Source organism: Rissa tridactyla, chromosome 3 (genome assembly GCF_028500815.1).
Source record: "Rissa tridactyla isolate bRisTri1 chromosome 3, bRisTri1.patW.cur.20221130, whole genome shotgun sequence".
NCBI lineage: Eukaryota > Metazoa > Chordata > Aves > Charadriiformes > Laridae > Rissa > Rissa tridactyla.
Window position 1 is genome coordinate 53850525 of NC_071468.1, and position 25153 is coordinate 53875677.

The following is a 25153-nucleotide window of genomic DNA, read 5'->3' on the forward strand; positions in this document are numbered from 1 at the left end:
TGTTCCCCTCTCACGCTTTTGCCCCCATGTTAGCAACTCCAAGCTTAGTCTGTTACAATTTTAATGACAGTGTATTACTAACTTGAAGATTGTATGTCTCATTTGACTTCTGACTAAAAATGGTGCTTTCATCTTTGCATGATTTGCATGATCATAGACAACACTTGAATTTTAATCACAAGAATACTGTGATAAACCTTTTTCAAGGGTTTTATACAGGAGTGAACAGGAGGCCAGTTGGCTTAGTTTCAGTGTATGCCATGTTTCTCCCCTTTCTTTTGTTCTCTGATTTCTGCATTATATCAAGTTTCCGCTGCTTGCTTCTCTGCCTGCAGAAACCGCAAGGTTGTTATGTAGAGGGAGAATTTTCTGAGACTGGCTTTGTTTGTTTGTCATTACTGAAGCAACTCTTCCCTAGTGAAGGAAGCTCCCCCCGACTTTTTTTCAGCGAGGCCCCTCTGAGCGGTAGACAGCATGACCTGCTGGGGATGTCTTAGGGTTTTCTTTTTAGCTTTCTGACTGTCTGTGTGTTGCTCAATATCAAAGTGAATGCCCAGCAAAGGCAGCATGTTCTCTTATTGATAGACCACCTGGCTGGTTTGCAGAGATCATCTGTTGTGGAGAAGAGAGAAGCCACCAGCTGACTCAGTTCATGTTGTCAAAGGGGGCTGAGGCCTATCTATGGTATGGAGTTCTGTCGGATGTCTTGCAGACTGAGCAGGGATTGGGGATTTAAATATAAGCAATTTACAGAAATAATCAGTATCATTTCCTGTGACTGTGTCCTGAGGTTGTGTGTTTTCCCACTTTGGCTTTGCTTATTCAGTGGCAGCTGGTCTTTGCTAACATGAATGAGATTTCTGTGGCTGCTGGAATGGGATTTAGACACATAAACCTGAAATTTGTGAGAAATAGTTCACCATAAGTTTGGCTCCTTTTCAGTCAGCAGGTTCATTGAACATTTTTAGATTTGCAAAACCTATTTAAAACAGCTTTTCAGGACTTTGGTGTTAACACAGAAAAATGGATGTAGAGCTCCAGAAAGACTCGCTGTGTGGCACTAGGTACACCTTGGGTGTTGCTAGCGAATAGGAAGAGAAAAAACATCCTGGGGGTAGGGTGAAAGGTGGTGGTAAGTGATCCAGGAACAAAGCACTGTTCTTGTTCTTTCTGCATGAAATGATCCCCAGATTCCCTATTGCGGCTTCCAGTAGGGAAGAATGATCTTTTATTTCTTTCTCCCGTGCCTCCAAAAATAACAAATCAGCAGTAAGCTGCCTTTGCTTTGCAGATATCATAATACATGGAAGTCAGGAACAGTTTCCTGTCTTGTGATCAAGCTTTATTTTGTCATCAGGAGTGATTAAGGTTTATTTCTCTTATAGCAAGGTAGACTTTCTTGTACCTTTACCCGCTGAAATAAATTCTCAGTTGACTCTGGACTTGCTGACTGTCTTGAGCATGTACCTCAGGAGCACTGTCTGGTTAACTAGAGGTGAATAAGAGAAAAAATAAGCAGTGTAACTTTTCTTTCCCTCTGCAGAGCTGACCCCTGAGGAGAAAGCCATGAGGATTGCCAAAGCTATGCGTAAGCAGTCAACAGAGGTAAAAGAGAAATGGGAGAACCTAAATGCCAGTGCCAGTATCTGGCAGAAGCAAGTGGACAAAGCATTAGAAAAACTGAAAGACTTGCAGTGTGCCATGGATGACCTTGATGCTGACTTGAAGGAGGCTGAAAACGTGAGGAATGGCTGGAAACCTGTAGGAGACTTGCTCATAGATTCATTACCAGATCACATTGAGAAAACTACAGTAAGTGTGAAACTCCTGGGCAATATTTAGCCTGTGTGAAAGTCAGACCCCTTCCTTCTTCTACCCCTACTCATGTTAGATATGTATACACTGTATACTTAAATTCTCATGTACAGTTTAAAGTGCTCTTTAAAGACTAGGTCTGAGCTCTCAAAGAAAGTCCAGTATTGTGCCACATTGACTGTGTTAGCTGGGATTGCATAAGCACGTGATCAGCAAGCTACAGTTGTGTATGGAATATAACTTCATTAAATGGAAAAAAATGTGTTCTGGCATTTAAATATTTTCATCCTAGAAATACTCCCTAACCCATAGTTAGGCCATGGGTGTTTTTGGAGCTTTGCCTAGGCACTGCAGTATGAGTGAGCTGAGTCAGTTATTATCCTAGCAGTTGATGGTAGACTCTCCTCCTTTTTGTAGTGGTGAGCTGTCAGATCTGTTTGGCTGTCATGTATAGCTTTCTTCTTAGAAAAACATTTAGAGCTCTTTAACTCATACAGAAGTATATGTACAGTTTTAATTTCTGTTCCTAAAATTTCACAAACTTCACACGTCTATTGTCTATTTTAGCTTGTATGAGTGAAAATTTGTATTTGTTTTTACTTTAGCCTGGCTTCTCTTCAGGATTATTTCACAGTGAAAAACACACATATATATGTGTTCATATATGTACATTTTATATATATGTATAATGCTCTCATGGGCATACCAATTCTTGCAGCCAGGGTTCCAGGCCACTCATGCAGGGCTCAGCACCCCAAAGCATGGCTGCTCATGATCGGTAGTAGTCGTCCCTGCTTAGCTGGGTTGGGTAGGGTCTTAGCAATGCAGAGCTCCCCAAAGAAGGAATACGTTCTGGTAACTAACATTGTCCAGGAAAGTTGACTGGAAGACAGCACAGTGCTTGAGGGAGTGCCTGTATATCAGGGATTCCAGAAGAACGTGTGGGTATGCACATCTAGGTAGAGGAAATTGCTGTTGCAGGCAAATTTAGCAGTTGTCGCAAGCTTCTGTTTCACAAATACAACTTTTCAGTTTTTAAGCTCAAGAATGAATATGGCAAAACATTAGAGGACCCTGGGGTCGTTTACCTGACCAATCCATGTCTTCAGCATGGGATGCTGGTGTTAGAAGAATGAAGGGTCATGGGCTGCAACCAGTTTTCTGTAAATACTCTCTCTGTGTATACAGTAACCTGTAGGCTTATAGGAAATTGACCCAGGACTGCAGTATTTCTCACATATCAATGTAAGCATCCTCGTTCTCCAAATTTTTTTGTTATTTTCAGGTTTAGTGGAACTAAAAATCTTTAAAACAAAGGAAGCCAAAACTGATTTATATCCAGACTGCTGTTGACTTGAGAAGAGTAATGCATCTCCTCCTCGCCCCTTATATTTTAGTATAGATACTAAAGCAAGCACGAAGATGCTGATGCTGAATAGCTCTCTGTTCTCATGTTAAGAAGCAATTTGTCATATCTTGATGGCTTTTTCTGTAAAGAATAGCAAAGCAAAGTCTTTTAGATTTTCATTGCTGTGGAAAACTGAAACATCTGCTGAAGTAATAGGGGCCTGCTGCCTGTCCAGAAGCCAAATGCTTCTTTCTTGCCAGTAGGTGCATTCTGTTCCTAGCCCTGATGAGAGAGATTTTGAAGGGAGGTAAAAAATTGCATTGTCCAAAGAAAATCTTTTTTCCAGTTGTTTTTGCCTTGTTTCATGATGTATAATCAAACCGATTACAGGATTGAACAATTAACTGCTCTCAGCGAGAAAGACATTTGGTACATCTTTTCAACTGTAACTAAAACTTGCATCAATTTTGTCTTAATACTGTATTTAGTTCCGTTTGATTCAATAAACCTTTTTCTTTTTAATCATTGCAATAGTTCTACTCTACAGTTCTAATCAGGTAAAACATTGTACTCCTTTTCCTTAGAAGATACATTCCTTCATGCTTTGCTAATTCAATAATAGTTTTTAAATTGAATTTTTGTCAGCTGCTTAATACTGGAAAACTGTAGTTACTGACCACATTTTTTTTTCTTAAGAGCACTTGACATGCTGTATGCTGCTAAAGCTCCTGATAAAGCATTGCATATTTCTTTTTGGAAAGAAAAGCTTTAAAGCCATTAAAAACCTCATTTAAATTGTTTTAAAGGTGCAATTTGGATATGGGCTTTTGGGTAAATTTCATATTGTTTTTCTCTAAAGATGGATATGAAGGAATTAATAAGAATATTGAAGTGAGTGAACTTTCTTTGCTGGAGAACTCAAGTGCGTAGAATTGTTTAGGATAAGCCGCCATGTTGGGCAAGTCAGCACCATGATGAGTTTACAGTGCTGCTCAGATGTCATAGAATCATAGAATTGTTGAGGTTGGAAGGGACCTTTAAGATCATCGAGTCCAACCTTTAGCCTACCCTGACAAGAGCCACTTCTAAACCATGTCCCTAAGTGCCCCATCTACCCTTTTTTTAAACACCTCCAGGGATGGTGAATCCACCACCTCCCTGGGCAGCCTATTCCAATGTTTAATAACCCTTTCAGTGAAAAAATGTTTCCTAATATCTAATCTAAACCTCCCCTGACGTAACTTGAACCCGTTTCCCCTCGTCCTATCACTTGTCACCAGGGAGAAGAGGTCAGCCCCCATCTCTCTACAACCTCCTTTCAGGTAGTTGTAGAGGGTGATAAGGTCTCCCCTCAGCCTCCTCTTCTCCAGGCTAAACAACTCCAGCTCCCTCAGTCGTTCTTCATAAGGTTTGTCCTCCAGACCCCTCACCAGCTTTGTAGCCCTTCTCTGGACACGCTCCAACACCTCAATGTCCCTCTTGTAGCGAGGGGCCCAAAACTGAACGCAGTACTCGCATGTCCAATAAGCATAAATGTCTGCTTCTTACTCTTCTAGGCTTTTAGAGAAGAAATCGCTCCCATCAACTTGAAAGTTAAAACAGTGAATGATTTGTCCAGTCAGCTGTCTCCACTTGACCTTTATCCATCATTAAAGATGTCTCGTCAACTGGATGATCTTAATATGCGGTGGAAACTTTTACAGGTATTCTTCTGACTGTGTACAGTAGGTGGTGGTGGGCGGAGGGGTGCTTCTCACTCTCTTCTGTTCTCTTAAAAGATGCCTTATTACCATTTGTTCATTATTTCTATCTTTAATGTGTTAACTTTAGTGGTACCAAAGTAACAAAGGGAGATGTCTTTCCTTCTGTGGCTTGACCAAAAGCTTTTGCTCTCAAGCTGTCTCAGCAGTTTACTCCCTCAGGAGACTGCATTAATCTCTGGAAACTAGTGGGAACTATTGCTGCATGCTTTTTTGTTTGTCTTATAGCAGTAATTTTACTGCATAAGTCATTGTTACTGAAAACTGGTGTACGTATTTCTGTTGTGTTTCCAGCTCCTGTGAAACCTGTTTTATTTTGGTTTTGAATGTTCAGATTCTACAGGGAATTTCACTTAAAGTAACTTAAGTATTAGTAGAGCTATAACAAGATGTAAGCGATAGCACATTTAACATTATACAACAGAAGAGAGTATGCTGTGAGAGAGATTCATATTGCTTAGTTATGATTATTGTACATAAATGCTCTGAGAAAGGTAAATCAATGGGTCTGATTACAGTTCAAACTCATGCAGTTTCACAGTGAATGCTTTAATGAAGTTTCTTACATCAGTTAAAGATCATTTATCAATTTTTGCACTTTCTCACTGTTTTTTGGTAGGAAATACTTACTGTGAATCAGCTGCTATTTATTTCTTTACCTGGTTTCTAAGGGTGATATTAAGTGTCTGAAAGAATTGGGGGAAGGATGGAGGATCTGTCGCCTCTCTGGCTGAGGGTAGTGGGACTGAATTTTCAGAATCTGGCCATCGGCTTCTGGGCTAGTAGTTTTGAATCAGTCACTTCTGAGAGGTGAAACTATTAATGTGTCATATGAGTCCTTCCCTTTGGTCATGTAATTTGGTAGTGGGTTTCTTTTTCTTTTTTTTTTTTTTTTTTTTTTTTTTGTGTCCTCTCAAATTGAGTTAACTAAGCAGCCAGGGGTGTGCTAGTGCAGTTTCAATTAATAAACCACGGGGGAGTCATGTCAGCCAGTGAAGTGGTATCTTCCAAAATGTTTCTGTGCTGGAAAGGCATCTGTGAGATCAATACAATCAAACTGAGACCTGCTGACTATGGAAATTTGGACAAAGGAAGGTTTGGGAGGAGGTCAGAAACTTCAGCAGTCGGCTGTAGTCACCACGAAACTGCTATTATTCGTTATTGAACTGCAGTACATAAAAGAACGCTGCAAGATATGAACGTGACTTTCATCAAGCAAATGAAAGAAAAAAAGTAGCCTTGAATAGCTCGACATTAAATAAGTGCTATGACACACAGACAACTTAAATTTATTTAACTAAAAATGAATGTAAACAAGAGTTTTTATTATCATGGTCCTGCTGTTACAAAGTAAATGCAATGTGAATTTTGTGTATGCGTGTTTATGTGTAGGTGTCTGTAGAGGATCGCCTTAAACAGTTACAGGAGGCACACCGAGATTTTGGGCCTGCATCGCAGCACTTTCTTTCCAGTAAGTTCTTTGAATTAACAGATATGTGTGAGAGATGACAGCTTTCTCAAACCCTGGTTGCTGCTCTTTCCTCCAGGTTTCCCTATGGCTTGAGGAACAGGAAGTTCCTCTTCTATGTTGTTATCTACCTCCCATTTTTTGTAGGAGTGTTTCCTCTTCATAACTCCACTGACATTCTCACTGGCGTGCTTCCCTTGGGGATCACTGTGATATCTTGCTGAGTTATGGTTTTGCCCCTGGTTGCTTGATTCTTTGTCCTCTATTTGCTGCAAGATCTGTCCTGTGGCTATTCCAGAATCCTTGTGTTCGTAACCACATCTTCTCATCCCCTGCCTACCTCTTTCCCCAGTTTCCTTTCACTTCCACACTTGCTGGGATGACACAAAGGAAGAGCAGCCTGGGTGTTTTTTTGTTTTGTTTTGTTTAATTTTTATTAAAGACTTCACATCATACATTCCTGGAACTTCAGATAAAGGGGTAGTGAAAGCAAACCTGCATCACTTCCTCTTGAGACCCATCCTTGCATCTTCTTATATGTAGTGAAAATTTTAGATATGTAAGCCTACAATCTCCCATACACTAAGAGGGCAAAAGCAGATACTTTTGCTCCCTCGTTTTCATTTGACTTATTCATTACAGATAGATTGGTTGTGATATCTAGATCCATGTTGATTTTCTGACATTCTAGCCTATCTGCCATCATCAGACCTCATGATACAAAGTGTTAACCCAGTAAGCTCTCTGTTTTTTAACTGAGGGCTTCAATAATAAAGATAAAATTATTCCAGGAGTTGAGAAGTGAACATAAAAATGAGCAGCTCTGTCCCAGAGATTCAAGTGCTATATGTCACTGTACAGCTAAACAGCTAATATAATTTGAAATAATAAATAAATCTCAATTTATTTTTTTTTCTTGAGTTATGTGACAACCATGTTCTTATTTTAAATTGACAATTATTTTTTCAGTAAACAGCATGGTAAACAAGATGCAGTGTATTTAAAAGATTACAGCTGTTATGCAAAATAATGATTCCTGGAGCCACTTTGTCCTTTTTTTTAATTGGCAGAACAAACAAACAACTTTAAAATTATGGGATTTTTTGTTTCATTTTTTTAAATCCCATTAGACGTATTGCATAGTGTTGCCACAATGGTTTTGTAGCCCTTCCAATCTCAAACTTGTACGCCTATGTAATAATTTGCTAAAAAGAATATAGATAGAGTGGTATCTTTGGCACAGTTGAAAAATGCCAGATTAACTGTTTGGGAGAGTAGTCAGTCTAGTCTGTGTAATTAAAACAGACTAGGAAGCAGCACTGAGAAGATGCAGTTTCCTCTGCTCTAGCTGGTTTGAGAAGTTCCTGACTTCATTCCTGTGTCACTCTTAAGGCTGTTCACCTCTCCTCACCTGGACCAATGCAAATGTTCAGGTGACTGATCTGGAGACAAAAGAGACCCAAAAAAAAAAACCCAAAAAAGAAATCGATGAAAGAGTTCACAAGTAAAACAAGGAAGCCTGCCAGGCAAGGTTGGCTGGTTTTGTTTGCCTTGACCTGAATCATTTCCTTGATTTGGTTTACAGCATGCTACAACAAATAATTGTATTCACAAGACTGAGTGGTGAACTGGCTTTGTTGCTGGATAAAACATTCATAGTTTTATGTCCAAAGAGACTATGCAGTGCCTTATCAGCATGCCTCAGCCTTGCTTAGGGCATCTTCTCCAGGATTAAAGGGACATTCAGTTTGTTACATACAAAAATCACGAAGGGAAAGTTTAGAGAATGCATGTTGGTATATACTGTACAGAGCTATAGCCAAGTACCAGAGTCCTGCAAAACCAAATAACATGCAGTTATCTATTTAAATTATTTGTTAAAAACAATCTCCTTCCCCATACAAACTACAGCAAAAGCTTCTTTAAAAAAATTAAATCTGTTTTAAAAGCTTGAACTAGGCAGAATTACAGAACTTAATACCTACAACTTTACATAAAGTCTGTTAAATGAAAGTCAGGGAGAGTAACTTCAAAAGGAGAGTAATAAAAAAATCATTAAATCTGGAAAAATGAAGGGTTTATGCTGACAGGTTGAAATAGTGCGTATTCTAAATCAAATTTTTCAAACCATTTTAGCAGCGATAAATGACTTCTAACTGTGAGGAACAAGTAGAGCAGTAGTCTGAATAAAATAACCTCAAATGTCTAAAACTGAGATTATGATACGTGTGTTTTGTGCAAATCTTTATCTCAAAGTTGCACTTCTGAATTAGGGAAACTTTTTATCTGTGTTCATTTGACTGCAGCTATTTTAAATTTACCTCACCTACCTGTTACTCTTTCTCCAAATCCTAACAAGAGACCATAGCTTGCCATCACAACATTTTCAGTTGACTAGCTCCCAGTTGTCATTTAATCAGTAATTTGTGCTAGCAAAACACCTATTTCTACCTGTTCATCAGATTCATGCAATCATAGAATAGCGCCGGTTGGGAGGGACCTCAAAATATCATCTGGTCCAACTTTTCATGGGAACAGGAGCCTAGATGAGGTTAACTAGCATCCTGATTCCAGCTCCCTTAATCCAGTGATTTCACCTCTGCAGTGGCTGGTAACATCTCTACTAAAAAGGCGCAGTGCAGTGCTTAATACTGCTGTTGGACTTCTTGGAACACAAATTACACGTATTCACCCAGGCCATCGCTAGGGAAGTGCTTCAGGATATTTTTGCAGACTAGCAAACAATGTGACATTGGCCCTTCCTAAAATGTCCTGCAGTAGGAGGCTGAGGTAAAGTATTAGTAGGCCACTACAATCTATGATCCATCTCTTTGCTGAGCTATTTTCCCTTCCCATTGGTGTTAGGCAGAATTTGATTGCTCTTTTTTTCAGTGCGTTTGAGATGGAAAGTAAGCTCCTTGCAAGTTAGTTACTGATCAGTAAATTTTACACATCTGTAATACTGATAAAAGTGAAGAATCCTTATAATCTGTTATTCTTTGCAAAAAAATTTTTTTGCTGTCTCACACTTTTGGAAAAAATATCTTGTTTTTTCTTTAATTTGTTTATTTTCTAAGTCCTGAGATCCACTCCTCTCTGTTGTTTCTTGTATGCTTTCCTCTCTGTTGTGTTTTTTGTATGCTTTCTTAGAAGAATCCATGAACATCCATGGAGCGCTGACCCCACATGTTCCCTAACAAATAGCCTGGTCTTCAAGTGGCCTGCTCTCAAAGCATCTCTGAGTGGTGTCCGGCCTGACTAATATCTGCAGGCCTGCTACTCAGTGACAGAATCGATAACTATTCTGTTCAGTTTTCAACAAGAAACAGATTTTTAAAAAAGAATGGGAATTTCATTTTGCAGTTTTGAGGAGCAGAGAGCTGTCATTGTTTTTAGAAAGGTTGTTCCCAAATAAATAGAGTATGACTTGGTGTGTAATAATTAACAATTTAATTTATTATGTTGTTTAGTCCGTATCTGTTTCAGTGCAGAATATCTATGTCATAGCATAGAAATTGTGCCTAAGCAAATTGTGGCCAGATTTTTCTTCTTAGTTAGCTGACAGAATTAGTGTAGTAGTACCAGAGCCACCATAGGTGCCAGATTGCAACACTAAAGAATGAAACTCTAAATCAGATGGACACCTTCACCTGTCTGGTTGATGTATTTATTGTTTTTTTCCCCAGAGTTATGAATGCTTAAGGATTATTTTTTAGTTAACTACCTCTATTTGATCATTTAGCCTTTACTATCTTTTTTTCTTTACTGGGTGACTACCTACCTTTTTATTGCAAATGTTATTTTCTTCCTTAAAAAGTGACATGGAATTTTCTCTATTTTTTCCCAGTGAATAATGTGGTTTACTTGGTTCCTGTAGTTTCCCAAATATTCTTCCAGTTAATCTGCCTTTTAGTACATGAATGTTTCTTAAATTATAAGCCATGAAGTTTTGTTTGGCCCAGGAAGAAGCCACAGGCATTGAAGTGCTCAGGGAACAGCCAGTTGGGAGCAGGGCAAGACCTGCCTCCCTCTGCAGCAGCACCAGCCTTTGGAGCTTACACAGCTTCTAAGTCTTCACTGCAGCCTGAGAGGTCTTAGAAGAGGAGACAGTTACTTTCAAATGGATTTTTTTTCCAAAGAGGGATGAACTCTAAAGCAGGCCATACTTGCAAAGAATTACATTAATTGAGAGCTTAATTACTTGAAAACTAATGTGGATCAAAGTTGTGTCTCGTTTTACCAGTTTTTTTAACAGGTGTGTTAGCACCTAAGAGTAGGCACTCTGTCTTGGAAGTGTTGGCATATCTATACGTAATAATTCATCTCAGCGATCAGTTATTCCTACCTGTTCTTCCAATCTCTGCTTCTACCGTGAATCTAGCGAAGTGAGTTTCTTCTATGATAAAACCTAATTAACCAGGCACTAGTCTGGTAATTTCTGGTAGGACATATACATACCTATGGTTCTTCAGTAAATAGCTGCTTCTAAATTGTGCACCAGCAGTCCTGTTGGCCTGAACACTTTTTCTGCTTTTATCTCCTGGGATCTTTAGATAAGCAGAGTTGTAGTGTCATGTATGACTTCATGCCTTTTGTAACTCAGTGTGCAGGCGGCTTCCTGCTGTTATGGATGATATCTGTTGATGTATCAGACTTGCATAAAATCTGCAAAGATTATCGCTGTTCAGCAAGGAGTGCAAAGACAGGTTTTAATGCCTTTTTTTGTTGGTCATACAGTGTTAATTTGAGTTGCAAATTAGGAGGTAAGGGTTGTAACTAATAAAAATAAGGTTGATACATCTCCTTTTTGTTCTGTTGCAGAGCATTAATTATAGTAGTGGAAGCATTTATTTTCAAAGCTTAAACTGATCATAATTCTATGGAGATAGGAAAAACAGCGTCTCCATTTTCCCTGGATGGATAGCTTACTTGCTCAGAATTTATTATCCTTCTTTGAAGTAGAATCGCCACATTTGTTTTATTTCCAGCTTGGCATCAAATAGATGCCTAGAATCATATTGATAGATTGCCCTCGTTTTCTCCAGCTGATTTTATAATTACTGCAAGTTGCCTGGGAAATTTTAATTGTTCCCATTTAATTTATTCTAACTGTTTTAATTATAAAATAAATAAAATAAAGATAGTTTTATGGTTTTCATTTGACAGGTGCTTTCTAATACTTACGTTCTCTTTATTTCCTCAGCCTCAGTACAGTTTCCATGGCAGAGATCTGTTTCACATAACAAGGTGCCCTACTATATCAAGTAAGTTTGTCTTGATTCTTTTTTCCTTAAGCATAACATAGGGTCTTAGCACCATGACCTGGCAGGAAAACATAGGTACTAAGTAGTAACTAGAAATGTTATCAAGAGTTTCTCTACATAGTGTTATGCTCCATATACTATATATGTTCATGTTATTGCTTTGCATACTGTATAGTTCAGAAATATGTAAAAAGAAATCAATGACAAACCTTAACTAAAAACCCCACTTAAACAGATAGGAAACAGACGAGATGCTCCAGTGTAATACGTTATCAGTATTCCAACTAAGCTTGTTCTTGTCTGTAGAGCTCATCCAGGAAATAAACTGTAGAGTAAAGGGAAAAAAGCTGAATACATCATTGATTTAAAAATGCAGTTTATAACCTGTAGCAGAACAGTGGTGACTAATATCACCCAATAGAGCCCATTCATCATTTTGGGCAAAATTCCTTCCAAAATAGAGACGCGTTGATTGTCCTTTTGTCATTTTCTTTATGGAAGTTTTTATAGTGCTTGATATTAATGTAAATATTGACAAAAATTGTACAAGTACCTTGGTTACCAAGAGGAGTGGACAAGATACCTAATTTGAAAATAATAAGAAATACGTAGTTCTGGAGGTATGGAGATTTTGATGTATTCTACTCAGAGCAATCCTTAACTTGGGTTTTCTGATTCCATCAGCATTTATTTATGCGCTGTTTTCCAGTACTATAAAGGTCAAAGATTGGAGTTTTGAGAGAAGGATAGCTTCTCACCAGAGGTTAATGAAATTTAAGAAGGTACACTGTATAGTAAGCAAGACTCAGAGTAGTTCGTTTTAAGCTGAAGGAAATCTGTGTTAAAATGTTATCAGTTTGAGTTTGTGAAAAAAAAAGTAGGATTTTTAAATCTGTTGGAATTGTACCTACAGATAATTCATTCTAAAAAAAATCAGTGAGGACTTAGTACTATTACATATTGCTCTGTCATAAATCTGAGAGACCCATTTTGTGTTTCAAACAATTTATGCATGCTTGAGAGCTTTGAAAAGCAGATAACTAAATCTGTGTTGATCAAACCTGTTGTCATCATTCTTGAGGTGATGGTTGCTTTTAAACTGTGATATGTAGGTTAATTTTTTTAAAGGGTCTGGGTAGGTAACTAGGAAAAGGAAAAACCTACTGTGAAGGTATGCTCTATGAAAGCATTTGTGCCCCCGTTAAAAAGGTTTGCAGGAGGCAATAGAAGGCTGTGACAGGCTGGAGGAGAGGTTCTTCCCTCCCCCCAAGTGGAAGAGGAGAGGGCAGAGGTTGGATGTGGAGGCACACTGACTGCCCAGACTCAGGCAGCAGTGCAATTAAAATGATCACACCTACAGCAGTAATTCAAAGAAAACCCTGAAGTATCGAAGTACAGAGAGCAAGAGGAAAACTAGCCTGAAATGGTCTTTTCGTGTGGGTATGTCGTTGGTGGGTGTTGAAAGATGGCAATTCACGTTCCTGCTCTACCTGATCAGAGCTGGCAGCTGAAGCTGGGAGTGTTTACCAGGTGTGAGTTGGCCTGTGGAGGGGTCTGTGGAGCTCCTGGGTAAACTCAGAGTTGGAACATGGAGATAGGATGGATACCACCGCCATGGACGGAACAGACTAAGATTAAAGCTTCTGATCTGTGCTGAGCAAAGCAAAGATTTTGAACTTGAATATTTCATATACACATCCTTTTTCCATACTTCATAATACATTTTTTTTTTTACTTTCTGGGCATCTCCCTTGCCCCACCTCAGACAGAGTTCAGTTTTTAAGAAATCTTTTCTTTTTTATCGTGGCTAGTACAGAAGAAAGTAAGTCTTTCCTGTGTGCGCTCTAGGTGCAGTGCTGCAAGCACACAACTTGGTGGCAAAGTATCCACTGCTCCTGTGGGCTTGCTCTGATGGTAGTGTGTTGGCTGCCCTGGAGCTAGATTGGGAAATGAAGCCAGTCAGGGCTGAGAAACCCCAGCATGTCCTAGAAATTATTTTCATGATCTTGCACAGGAAATTTGATAAAGGGGCAGAAGTGTAGGGCAAGTTCTCTGAGGGTCAATGTCTTTATAGAAGCAGAGACCACTGTTTTATTTTGAGGATGACTTTAATGAAGTCAACAGAATTAACTACTGCATCTCAAAGAAGACTTTTCTTTTCCAGTCGTCTTTCCCTACTTTCAACATGATACACCACGCTGCGGAAGCAATGTCTTGATTCTTGTGTCTTGAAAATGATGTTACATGTAACCAGTAGGATTTATTTATTTTAAAAAGCTTGAAGAAGAGAAAAAAAAAAAAGGAGGAAAAGCTTGAGTTTCAGTAGCTCCACAGACTGACAAGCAGACTGACCTTGGCAGTTTCCTTCATTTCTTATTGTTTACTGATCTAAACTTCAGAGTTGGCAGCGGCATCTAGATAAAACAGAGTTAAAGAAAATAAAGCAGAAAAGAGCTGATTCTGAACTTAATTTGCTTTGGTATGATCAGGCAGGAGAGTAATCTTAGCTTTAAATATTCTTTTAAATCTTCGTCTGTTCCCTAATTTCAGATATAGTTTAAAGAAGAGAGGAAAATTATGCTGGCAGAAAAAGTTATTTGATTGGAGCGATTAAATGAGGTTTTGTAATAGAATTCAAGAGAACAGTCATCAGGATTTAATGGTGGTTGTTTATATATAAAGAAATTTTGGGAAAGAAGCAAAGATTAAGTCAATTTTCTTACTTTTTTGTTTAATTGTACTAAGCTTTTTGAATGAGGTGCCTTTGTAAAATGCAACATGAGTAGAAGGAACAGTTACAATGAGTCTCAGTAACTATCATTTGAGAGCAATTATACTTACTGTTTTGTACAGCAAGACTTCCATATTCGGAGAGAAAGTTTAAGGTACCATTTATTCATTTCATGGGATAAGGAATCAAAGCAGCAGGAGGAGGAGAATAAAAGTATGATTCAATGATTCTTGGCTGAAAAATGAGGCTTTTTAAAAATTAATTTCGAAAGGGAGATAAATGCTAATTGAAATCAGACTACTTTAATTCTGAATAAGAACATATACTCTTCTTAGAGAACTGTAAATTCATACCTTTACTTCACTTTGGTTGCTTTTTGTGAGTGTCCTTGAATGAGAAATGTAAAATATTCAGAAGTGACATAGCTGTAGATTGTGATGTAGTTGTACCTCTGTTAAGATGAGTATTTAAAAAAAAATAAAATACTGCCCTCTTCACAGTTTTATTGCACACGGAGAATGGAGTTTAAAAAAAATATAAGGGAACTGCAGCTGAGAAGGCAGGAGGGAGCACTTTAGGTGTTAATGAATCTGTAAGGAGAATGTTAAAATGATGCAAGACGTCTGTATTTTCAGATGAGCAGCATTTATTTTATTTGTTTCCTGATGCCAGAGGTAACTTGCACTTACATGCACAGAGAGAAGTGACTTAGCGAAAGAGGTCCTTAGTGTGCCGGCACACCATGGTGGCTTTGGAGTGCTATTTGTTCTCCCCATCCTCTTTACTAACAGTTGGCATGTCTGCCCTTGTGAAGGACGCATGTGAAAGATTAAAAAGCCAGACTACAAACTCCTCTGCCCCATAAATTCAGACAGAAGTAGTCTGGATTTGGGACATTTTGGAAAGGAGTAACTATTCTGCTTGGCTGGAAGAAGGATTTATAATTCATTGAGCCCAGGTTTATCAAGGTGTGTGTGCCCTGGGCTGTGGCAGATACTTGGTTGAACTGAACCTGCACACGTGATTTAGCCTGTCTCTTTTCTCCTCTTGAATTGTCTTACTTACATAGTAGTTTACATACCAAATTTGCCAAATCACTTTGCCCCTAATGTGATTTTATTTAGTCCTTTTTGCCTCCTGTTTGATTTTTTTTCTTAATGGCAATTGATAGAAGTTTCTGTATGTCTGTAGTATGAGTCTTCTCTGTTGCGGTAGAATTCAATCAATGAAAACCTGAATCAGTAAAATCTCTATCCAGTTAAAAAAAAAAAAAGCAGCAGCTTTATCTTTCGTACTTCATAAAAGAGAATGGGAGTAATGAGCAGTATAGAGAGGGATACAGCACAGCAGACACGTTATTTATTAATGCAGTTTTGGAAATCAAAGTGTGAAGTTTGGCCAAAAGGTTTGGCAAACTTGCTGTTGAATACATATTTCATAGGTTGGTTTGCAAAGGTTTGAGATTTAATAAGGAGAGTTGTCTGCTGTTGTTCATTTATAACTTTGAATCACACGAATAAGACATGCTTGGCCTCTATAACAGAAAATGAAAAAAAATAAAGTCTATATGACACAGCACTTTGATAAAAATATTCTAAAGAGAACCAGAAGAATAAAGGAAATGCTATGTATGATTGTTAAACATCTTTGAGGAAAATACTATGAACTGAAAGGAATTTGCAGGAAACATAATTACCCTGGCATTTCTCACTGTTGTTCTTTTAACTGTAATTTAAGTGTTCTTCAGCTGTGTACCTTTCAATGTGATAAATTATTAGGTATTTGTGCTGTGCAGAAAAAACAAAAGGCTGATACAGAAGGGGTCACAGTGAGTTTAGTCTCGTGCAGGGCATTACATAGGGAGAGCAATTTCTTGGTGTAATCATTAAATTGATCAATATCAAATTCCATAGACATCCTGGTTACTTTTCTGTAACCCTGCAAAGAGGCTGGCATCACTGACATCTTAAAAATCCCATTTTATCACCTCCTGTATGATATTCAGTTTTATGGGGGATGGGAATATAAAATGTTTTCTGCTTCTCCATTATTTTTTTTTTTTCAAGACTCGTCAGGAATTCTTTCCTGACGTTTGGTTTATGCCTGTGTAGGGGAGAGAAGGAGAACTAATAGAACTAGGAAACTTAACTTTTTTTTCTTATTCTAGTTATATCCATAATCTCATTCTTAGAAGTATTAAGAAATATTTCTCACAGAAAGCAAAATAAAATATTATTTGCAGAAAGAGATAATACAGATTTCAGTTTTTGAGAGTTTCTTCAATTACCAGTTCCTATGCTGGTCTTTGTTTACTGTTAAAGAAATGCAGTAGTACATTTTCTCTGGAGGGATTTAAAGATATCTGCATAAAATTACCCTTGTAATGCATTATGCCAACTCCTTTTCACCAGAGTATTCTCTAAGGGACTTAAAAAAAAAAAAAAAAAAAGATATCTAGATAAAACACCATGACATATTTATAAGGTTTTATTATGTTGTTATGCCATTTGAAATTTGGCAAGGGCAGCAAAGTTAGAGTTCTGAGTACTGTTGATTATTTAGTGATCAGTAAAGATCCTGATTTCTGTTAACATTTTGTGCAAATGACTGCAGGAACAGAAAGCTACTTAACATAATGCCAAAGTACTGTTTCATTGTCTGCTCTTGTGCTGTTTGCCATTGATTATCAACACAGACATAGGCCTTGTCCATGCCTAAGAAATGATAAAAAACCCACAAACTTGTCTCTAGTTTTCTTGTAGACAAAAAGCTAAAAAAGAAAGAATTGATTTATTATTTTTTTTTCCACAACTCAGTAGGCAGCTTGTAACACCTGGAGATGTACAACTTACTCCATTCATCTCAACAGGACTGTTCTCTTCTTTCTAGAAATCCTAAGTTAAATGACAGGCTACCTGTTTCTCAGCCTTAAAAAAAAAAAAAAAACAGCAAGTGTTTTTAACAAGGATTATCTTTGACAATTACAGTTAGAAAGCTGCCAGCAAACATAATGGGTATGAAACAGATCGTAAGGGTAAATGTTTGTCATTTGAGAGCACTTCACTAATATGTAGGGTTTTTTAAATTTGGAATATTTTATGGTTATAGTGTTTACTTTTAGTTAGTGAAATTTACACAAACACGTTTAGACTTTCTAAATTACAGTTTTGTCATGTAATCTATTCATGGATGCCAGTTTTGTTTCCATTGCTTATACTGTGTCAGCAAGTTTTGGCAGAAGAGACCTAGGACACTCATACTCTGAATAACTCAGTCTTTTGATACTAACCAAAAAATAATAATGCTGAATGCATTCTCTTGTGGATCAGTCAGTGAAACGCTATTAATTCTTCCCTGACTGATCCATGTGGAAAGATGTAACATGTTCACGCCACAGTGAACAGTGTTACTGTCCTGTAGACCAGATCGCTTCTGTCATAGCAGAAATCCATTCTTACGCCACCCACCGTGCAGAATGAAATCTGGTATCTTCAGCTCCTGTAGGCCTCGAAAAGTTCTTTTTAATGAGTGCCATCCACATGCAGGATGAATAATGAGCCCAACTGTTGTTCACTCTCACTCACAGTGAATGTCACCTCACTCTACAAGAGGTTCTTCGTGAAGCTGGTAGAGTACTTGAGAGAGAAGGTGCTGCTCGGTGCGAGTGTCGCTGTGACCTGAGACAGAACTGCCACAATACTTGTAATAGAGAGGGAGGACTCTGTAGATTCATCTGCTCTTGGTGCAATGCTTGTTTTGAGTCTTTTCAGAACTTCAGTGAGACGACTAAAAATAATAAACTTCTCATGTATTTTCACAACTTATTAGGTACAATTGGTTTTTTTTCTATGTAACTTCAGCATCCTTCCAAAATTAGATTTCCATTAGCTTCTCTGCAGGCTTAGTTTTCCATCATTGTGTGTTACAGATTGTTTTCTATAAAAAATACAGAAAAAGGCATTTCTTCACATTCTTAGCCGATAGTTGCCTAGCAGGACTGAATTTTCTGAAGAGTTCCTGTTGTGTCTCTGTCGTGAAAACAATCCATTCAGTTCTACCTAATTGCCTCCTGGGACTTAACAGAAGTTAGGGTCTCTAGAGGAATCCAGTTAGAGCTCTCTTCGTGATGTAGTAAAATCATTTTGCCTGGAAATCTTCAGAAAATGGCTGGAGCACTTCTGTGAGTGAATTGCATACTGTTGTAGTTGCTTACCTTGTTTAGCAACTCTGGTAACTAGCAATTTCGTAATTTCTGGTCCTTTGCCCTAAGGATGGCATCTTTCACATGTACATGTAAAATACATGCAAAGAAAATGTGTAATCTTTTGTTTATCAATTTCCTTGTTCTTGTAGGTCTGATGTCTTGTATGTTATTTGTGTTTACTGAGCAAGGTGTCAGAGAGGAAGGGGAACATGCAAGCCTGCTTTTCTCGCTGGGCAATAACTGACAGCAGTTGTAACTACTGCAGTGCATATTTTAGAATAAATTGCTATGTCATGATCTTGCATAAAAAGGTGCTGTGAGATCCCGGTCAGAAAGGTCTCCCCCGATTTCATCAAGTCTGTCTCATCTGTTACGGACATCCAGTACCGAGCGTTTCTCAGTGCTTGATCTGCTTGTGTTAGTCTTGCATCAAAACCACAAAAGTTACTGTAGCTACAGCAGAGAAAGATGGTTCTTATTTCAAAGAGCTGCTTTACAAACCAAATCACCAGAAAGCACTTTGTCTTGCATGCCTCCTGTTTGGAGCGCCTAATAAAATGACTCCTCTCTCTGGCAGTTTTATTTGTAGCACAGGAAGGTTATCTGCACACCCATTTTTTTTCTTCCTGTGAAAATCAGTTTGTGTGCACATAAAAGTCCCTGCATGTCATGAAATTGTTATCAAATAAAACTTTGCATTAAGAAATGTCGCTGCTGAGAGTGATTCCTCTCCCACAGTTTTTTTTATAGCTCTTTTTAAATTTACAGCTACTTTATTTTATTTTATTTTATTTTATTTTATTTTATTTTATTTTATTTTATTTTATTTTATTTTATTTTATTTTATTTTATTTTATTTTATTTTATTTTATTTTATTTTATTTTTTCCTCGGCTCTGTCCAGTGTAGTCTGGCTTTGGTGTCTTCTTTCTCAAAAATTAAGCCCTATCCATGGAATATATTTGTGGTCAGTGGTGGCACTGCCCGCAGCAGTGGAGTTGCTGCCTCCTTTGACCTGCGCAGACTGTTGAGTCGGTGATTCACTCGCTCTAAGCCCATTCCTCTTCCCTGCTGGATCCATCTACACAAGCGCTCAGCCAGTACAGGCGGTTTCTCGCTAGGTGTTTTGGGAGGAGGCTGGCACAATCGCGTTCACCTTGTGTAGTCATTTGGCAGCTGTCAGCTAGTACTGACTTTTGGGTAATTATGGACAAACCTGGATGAAGGGATTCTCTCTCACTTTTTTTTCCCCTGTCCCGCCAGATGATGTTCATGGAGCCTCCTTTCTCACATAATCCCAGTAGCAGGTATCTGCCACGTGTGGCAGACAAAAGAACTGAATGATAGTTTTAAAACCCCGTTAGTCTATATGCAGTCTTGCACAAATGTGTTTCTCTTTCAAATGAAAATAGAAACATAAAAATATTTTCTGACCATTATGTTATTAGGTATACATTTCATCTTCTGTGCTTTTCTCTAAAAAGAAAATGTAGCTGTTCTGGTATTTGCTACATTAAATGGAGAAACAAGACGTTAGTCCAGGATACAGAGATTTTGGATATCTGCTTCACTTTTTTTCTGCTTCGTCTTAAGCACACACGAAATAGACAAAAACAACATAATTTTTGCATGGCGTGTTGTCATGATTAAAGTGGATCTTAGTCTTTCAGATAAAACTGCTACTGAAATTATATACTTAAAGCATACAATTCCAATAATGAAACTGTTGTTTGTTTTTAAATCTCGAAAGCCCGATTTAAGGAAAAAGTTTGATTGGTAATATCAGCTCTTACTCATTGCATATGGGTTTACAAATTATTTAGAAGCTGGACTTTAAATTGCAATTAGATCTGCCCACATCCTAATTAAGCATTACAGAAGTGTACTGGAGTATAGCAGTATATTTCGGGGCAGGGTGTGTGTGTATGAGGAGCGGAGTGGGAAGCAAGGATTTATTGAAGTATTTAACAATTTTTTTCATCTTTTATTTTTAAATAAAAAAAGAGAAGGTTTCTGGACCTAGCAAATTTAACAATTTATTACCAGAAAAGAAGAATTTCAAATCAGCTTCTGCTATTGATCCATTGTTGTTTGTGTAGAGAGGCATTTGCTGCTAATAAACCTTTGCACTTCTGCAGCGCTTCCCAGGTGAGATCCTTGCAGCACCCCACAAGTAAGAAATGGATTTCTTCATGGAAACATCTTTTTTAATGCCAGAAAACAGGGAACTGAGAAACAAAGGCTGCAATTCAGCAAAGTTCTTGCCATCACGGCTAATTTTAACATGGTAGTTTCTAAGGCAGTAAATAGGATTTTAGTGAGGTAAATTGCCTGTTGTTTACATGCAGTGTTTGCAGTAATATTCCAGCATTTAAAATACAGTGAAAATTATTTTTATATATACATTTAAAGTTTCTGTCACGGTACTGCCACCTACCTCCTTTACTTTTAACATAGAAGTTTGAAGGTGTTTTAGTTAAGAGTCTTTTCTCAGAAAATCCTAAGAGATCATTTTCACTTATGATGTTGTCAGTAAAATCACCAGTCTTGGTTTTTTGATTGTTTTTTTTTTTTTTGTCATTGTTTTTTGTTTACTTTTTTTCTCATTTGCTTGGGGCGGGGGGGCAGGGCAGGGCAGCATTTCTTGATCAGGGGAGTTGAGGTAAACAATTTCCTTAAAACAAGCTTTATTAAACTGATCACATTGGATCCATTTGGGTGGACAGTTGCAATAGGTTTTGTCAACAGAAATCAATTCTAAATGGCCAACATGATAATGATGGCATCCTGCTTAACACGATAGTGCAGATAGTTGGCAGCTTCAGGACTAGTTTTGAGGTTATAAGTTGGTCAGTCTGAATCATTATATTACATTTTATTTTCCTGTTTACTGAAGCTGTATATGTTCTTCTTCTTTGTAATACATCAGGGTTTTTGAGAATGCTGGACAGTCAGTTGCCTTTACGTTAGCCCAGCACCAAACCCAGATACATCCTTTTTTGTTGTTGTTGGCTTCATGATGATTTATTGGTGTGCCCTTCCAGGGAAATAATTGTCAAGCTACTTGTTTTTGAAGTTACTTTTCTGGACAAGGATAAACATAGTGCTGTTTTAAAAGTGCCTTTCTAGAAACCGCAAACCCACTGATTTAGACAGTGGTATGCCTTAGCTTTGGAGTTCAGCATATCAGAACCTTGACCACCTCATTCAGAATTTGAAACATGAATGTAATTCATGTGATATTATTATCAAACTGAAACCAAATAAAAGTTTTAGTTCAGGAAAAATGTGTTCAGATGTAAAGATGTGCTTCAGTGTTCTGAATTGGGAAGGATTTACTATAGTATTTCAGAGTCAGTCAAGGTCTAACGGAAGATGTTGTTTTGATCGCATGTTGTATAAATCTGTCTTGTTTAAACATAATCACATTCAGGACTTTTCCCTGCTTTCAGTTGTCTACTAGGGAATAATCACAAAGAGGAGAAAGAGGATTTATACCTACTGTATTAATAGGATATACATATTTGGTCTATGAACTTCCACGAAAAACACCTCACAAAGTTGTGATGGTGCCAGATATATAAATGAGAGAGTTAAGCTGACAGAGAGTGACAGAGAGAAGGTGACTCTGGAGACGTAGACCAGATTCAAAGCTGGAAAAGTCACACTGGTGTAAAGAATGTAACGTGGGGATTGTATCCCCTATGCAGAGCCCCAATGCATGCACTTTCCAATAGTGTATCTCAAAAGGTAATGTAAAGAAACGCCCTCAGCACTTCGTTTGGAGCGTGCATTGCCTTTGTGGTACCTGTCCTGTCTCTGTAGCTCTTTGGAGCAGGGATCTTCTGTCCCATTTTTTTGGATCACTTAGGATAAAAGACTTCATTGTCGGTTGGTTTGTCAATTTGTGGGGGATAGTGAGGGAGAATCTATTATGATAAATTATTGTACAGCCATTTATACCAGCTGAAGATACAGCCAGCTACATTTTTATTGCGCTACAGGAGCAGGAAGTTTTACATTTTTACCTTATTAGTGTACCTCTTAGTTTCAGAATCAGAGTTCAGCTGATACAGTCACACTAAGAATCAAAAGTAAATACTGTTAAATATATTGCTATTGCCTAGCTTGGTTTGGGTTAACAAAAAAAAAAAATCAAGGAGCTGAGTGGCACAGATCATGTACTTTACTTAAAGAGCTGAGGGGTTTCTCGTCACTTAAACACAGAAAATCAGAGTATCTTTGGGCTTTTGTCCTTTGCTTTGAGTGTCTACGTGTGTTGCCTGAAACTTTTATTACCTCATTCCTTTGTAGTCATGAGACACAGACAACCTGTTGGGATCATCCTAAAATGACTGATCTCTTCCAGTCCTTAGGTGAGTGTATTTCTTAAAATAACCCGTTATGTGATGTTCATTCCATGAGTAAAAGCCTGTGTTTTTCTGCTAACCACAGCTGAGTTGCCATGAACTGTGTGTAACAGACCATGTCCCACTTTGCGATGAGACAGACTTTGCAAGAAGCCTACTGCCTTGATCCATGTCATGGTTTTTTGCCTTTCAGTAATTTTAATTCTGAACAATGTACTCTGACTCTGTGCTTTAATGAAGTATCTTGTTTATTTCTTTTAAATCCACAAGGGGTTGTCCAATGATGCAGGCTGCCTGCACCTTTAAAGCAGGATGCCAGTCTGCAGGGAACTAATTTTTGTAATAAATCAGAGCAGCTATGCTGTCAGTAAAGGCTAGTCCATATTATGTACAACTAGTTCAACAAGCCCTGCTAACATCTATATTTACTGTGAAATCTCCCTTTCTAAGGAGTGAAAAGGTAGGATACTGTTAAGTGAGGAAAAATGTTACTATACCCATCAGTTTCTAAAATAGAGCTTATGACTATCTGACTGTCCCTTTCAAAGCACTATTTACAAAGTCATGGCATATAAATTATGACTTAAAATGCCATTTTTTTCTCTGTTACTGTGACCTTTGCTACCCTCTGTTTCTTGTATGTTGCCTGATTGAGTTGTAAATTATTTGAGAAACACACTGTATTTGAGCACTTTTCTGGAAACTACTCAACACTGCATAATATGTATCTAAAACTCTATTATATGTATATTTATTACATGTGCCAAGATAGTGTCAGGATTTCTGGTATGCCAATCTCAGAGTCAGGAGGCTTTCCCTACAGGTGGATTGGATTGAGGTCCCAAATTCCCGGTTTTATTTGTTCTGATATATCCTATTAACTCATTGAAGAGAAGGGATATCAGACTTTGTCCAAAATGTGAAAATTTATATGTAAAGGAAAGTTATGGACTCTCTTCTTAGGGCTGCTCACGTTTCTGTTTTTCCTCTTTCAGCTGACTTGAACAACGTACGCTTCTCAGCCTACCGTACGGCCATCAAAATCCGAAGACTGCAGAAAGCATTGTGCTGTGAGTTTGGCCTTTGAGACAAATTGTTTCTCAGCAGTACTTGGGGAAGGGAGGGTCAGCTTAAGACCAATGACATTAGCCTTTAACACGGGACCAGAAACATCCTTGACAGATTGTCAATCAACAAAACGGCAGGAAGAATTCCCAATAGTAGGTGTCGTCATTGCAGATAAATAAAATCAATTAATGAAAAAAGTGGTGCAGCAGGTAAGTTGAAATGGTATGCCCACTTAGAATACCTTGAGAAGTCATAGGAAAATAAACATTGAACCTCTTGACTGTTGCATGCTGTTCCTGATACAAACTAGTGTGAAATGATGTGAGCTACAGTCTTGACCTTTGATATAAACTCAGATATCATATGATATTTTTAGACTTCTATTCCGTTTTTTTCCTAAGTGTTTACTGCTGCTGGATAACTTTGAAAATGTTCCTCCCTCACATATCTTGCTGGAGGGAGAGACTACCTTGCTGTGTGAATTTCACTTAAGGAGGAGATCAGGCTGCCCGAAGTGTGAGGGGAAAAGATACAGATCTGTATGATTGGCTATAGGTAGCTGGTATTGCTGTACATTTTAGACACAAAAAGCTACTCTGACAAAACAGACTATTATTAGTAGTAATATTAGTATGTGTATATATATTGGAAGTGTGGGGAAGGGTCTCAGGAAGTAAACATACATTTCATATGGATATTAGTTCTTCTGCCCAGACCTGTGTTGGCATTTGTCCTTGTTCTTAAGCAATTTAATAATTCAGTCAGTCCACTCTGAAGAGCAGACAGAATTCATCAGCAAGAGGGGATAGGTGTCTACTCAGAAGGCTCAAATGTCTAAACTACTTCATTTCCAAGGTTCGCGTCTGTATCTCCAGTTTTCTATATTTGCTAGATTTTTAAGAAAGCCTTTGACATTATATCACAATTATGGTTTAATTCAATGGCGAGTCGCATGACTACCACTTTCAAAGTTTAACAGCCTGAGAACTGATATACCAGGAGGTCTTATCCTGGCCTCCAGACTCAGGACTTCTCTGATTCCCACAGCAAGTATCACATTGGGGTTCTGGGCTCTCACCTGAGTCTCCTGTGCAAAGCAAACTCAAGAGTACCCTTTGGAATCATC

The 25153-nt window shown here is 38.0% G+C and overlaps 1 protein-coding gene across 9 annotated transcripts in view; it reads left to right on the forward strand.

Moving 5' to 3' along the window:
• The window catches only part of UTRN (utrophin), a 416848-nt gene that overhangs the window by 324880 nt on the left and 66815 nt on the right, over nucleotides 1-25153 (forward strand). For all 9 annotated transcript variants that reach the window (XM_054195259.1, XM_054195260.1, XM_054195261.1 and 6 more), the window contains 6 exons: nucleotides 1544-1812; nucleotides 4720-4866; nucleotides 6316-6394; nucleotides 11595-11655; nucleotides 22904-22965; nucleotides 23955-24029. In XM_054195259.1, the coding sequence (XP_054051234.1) occupies nucleotides 1544-1812; nucleotides 4720-4866; nucleotides 6316-6394; nucleotides 11595-11655; nucleotides 22904-22965; nucleotides 23955-24029 (693 nt within the window). The remainder of the gene's footprint in view (nucleotides 1-1543; nucleotides 1813-4719; nucleotides 4867-6315; nucleotides 6395-11594; nucleotides 11656-22903; nucleotides 22966-23954; nucleotides 24030-25153) is intronic.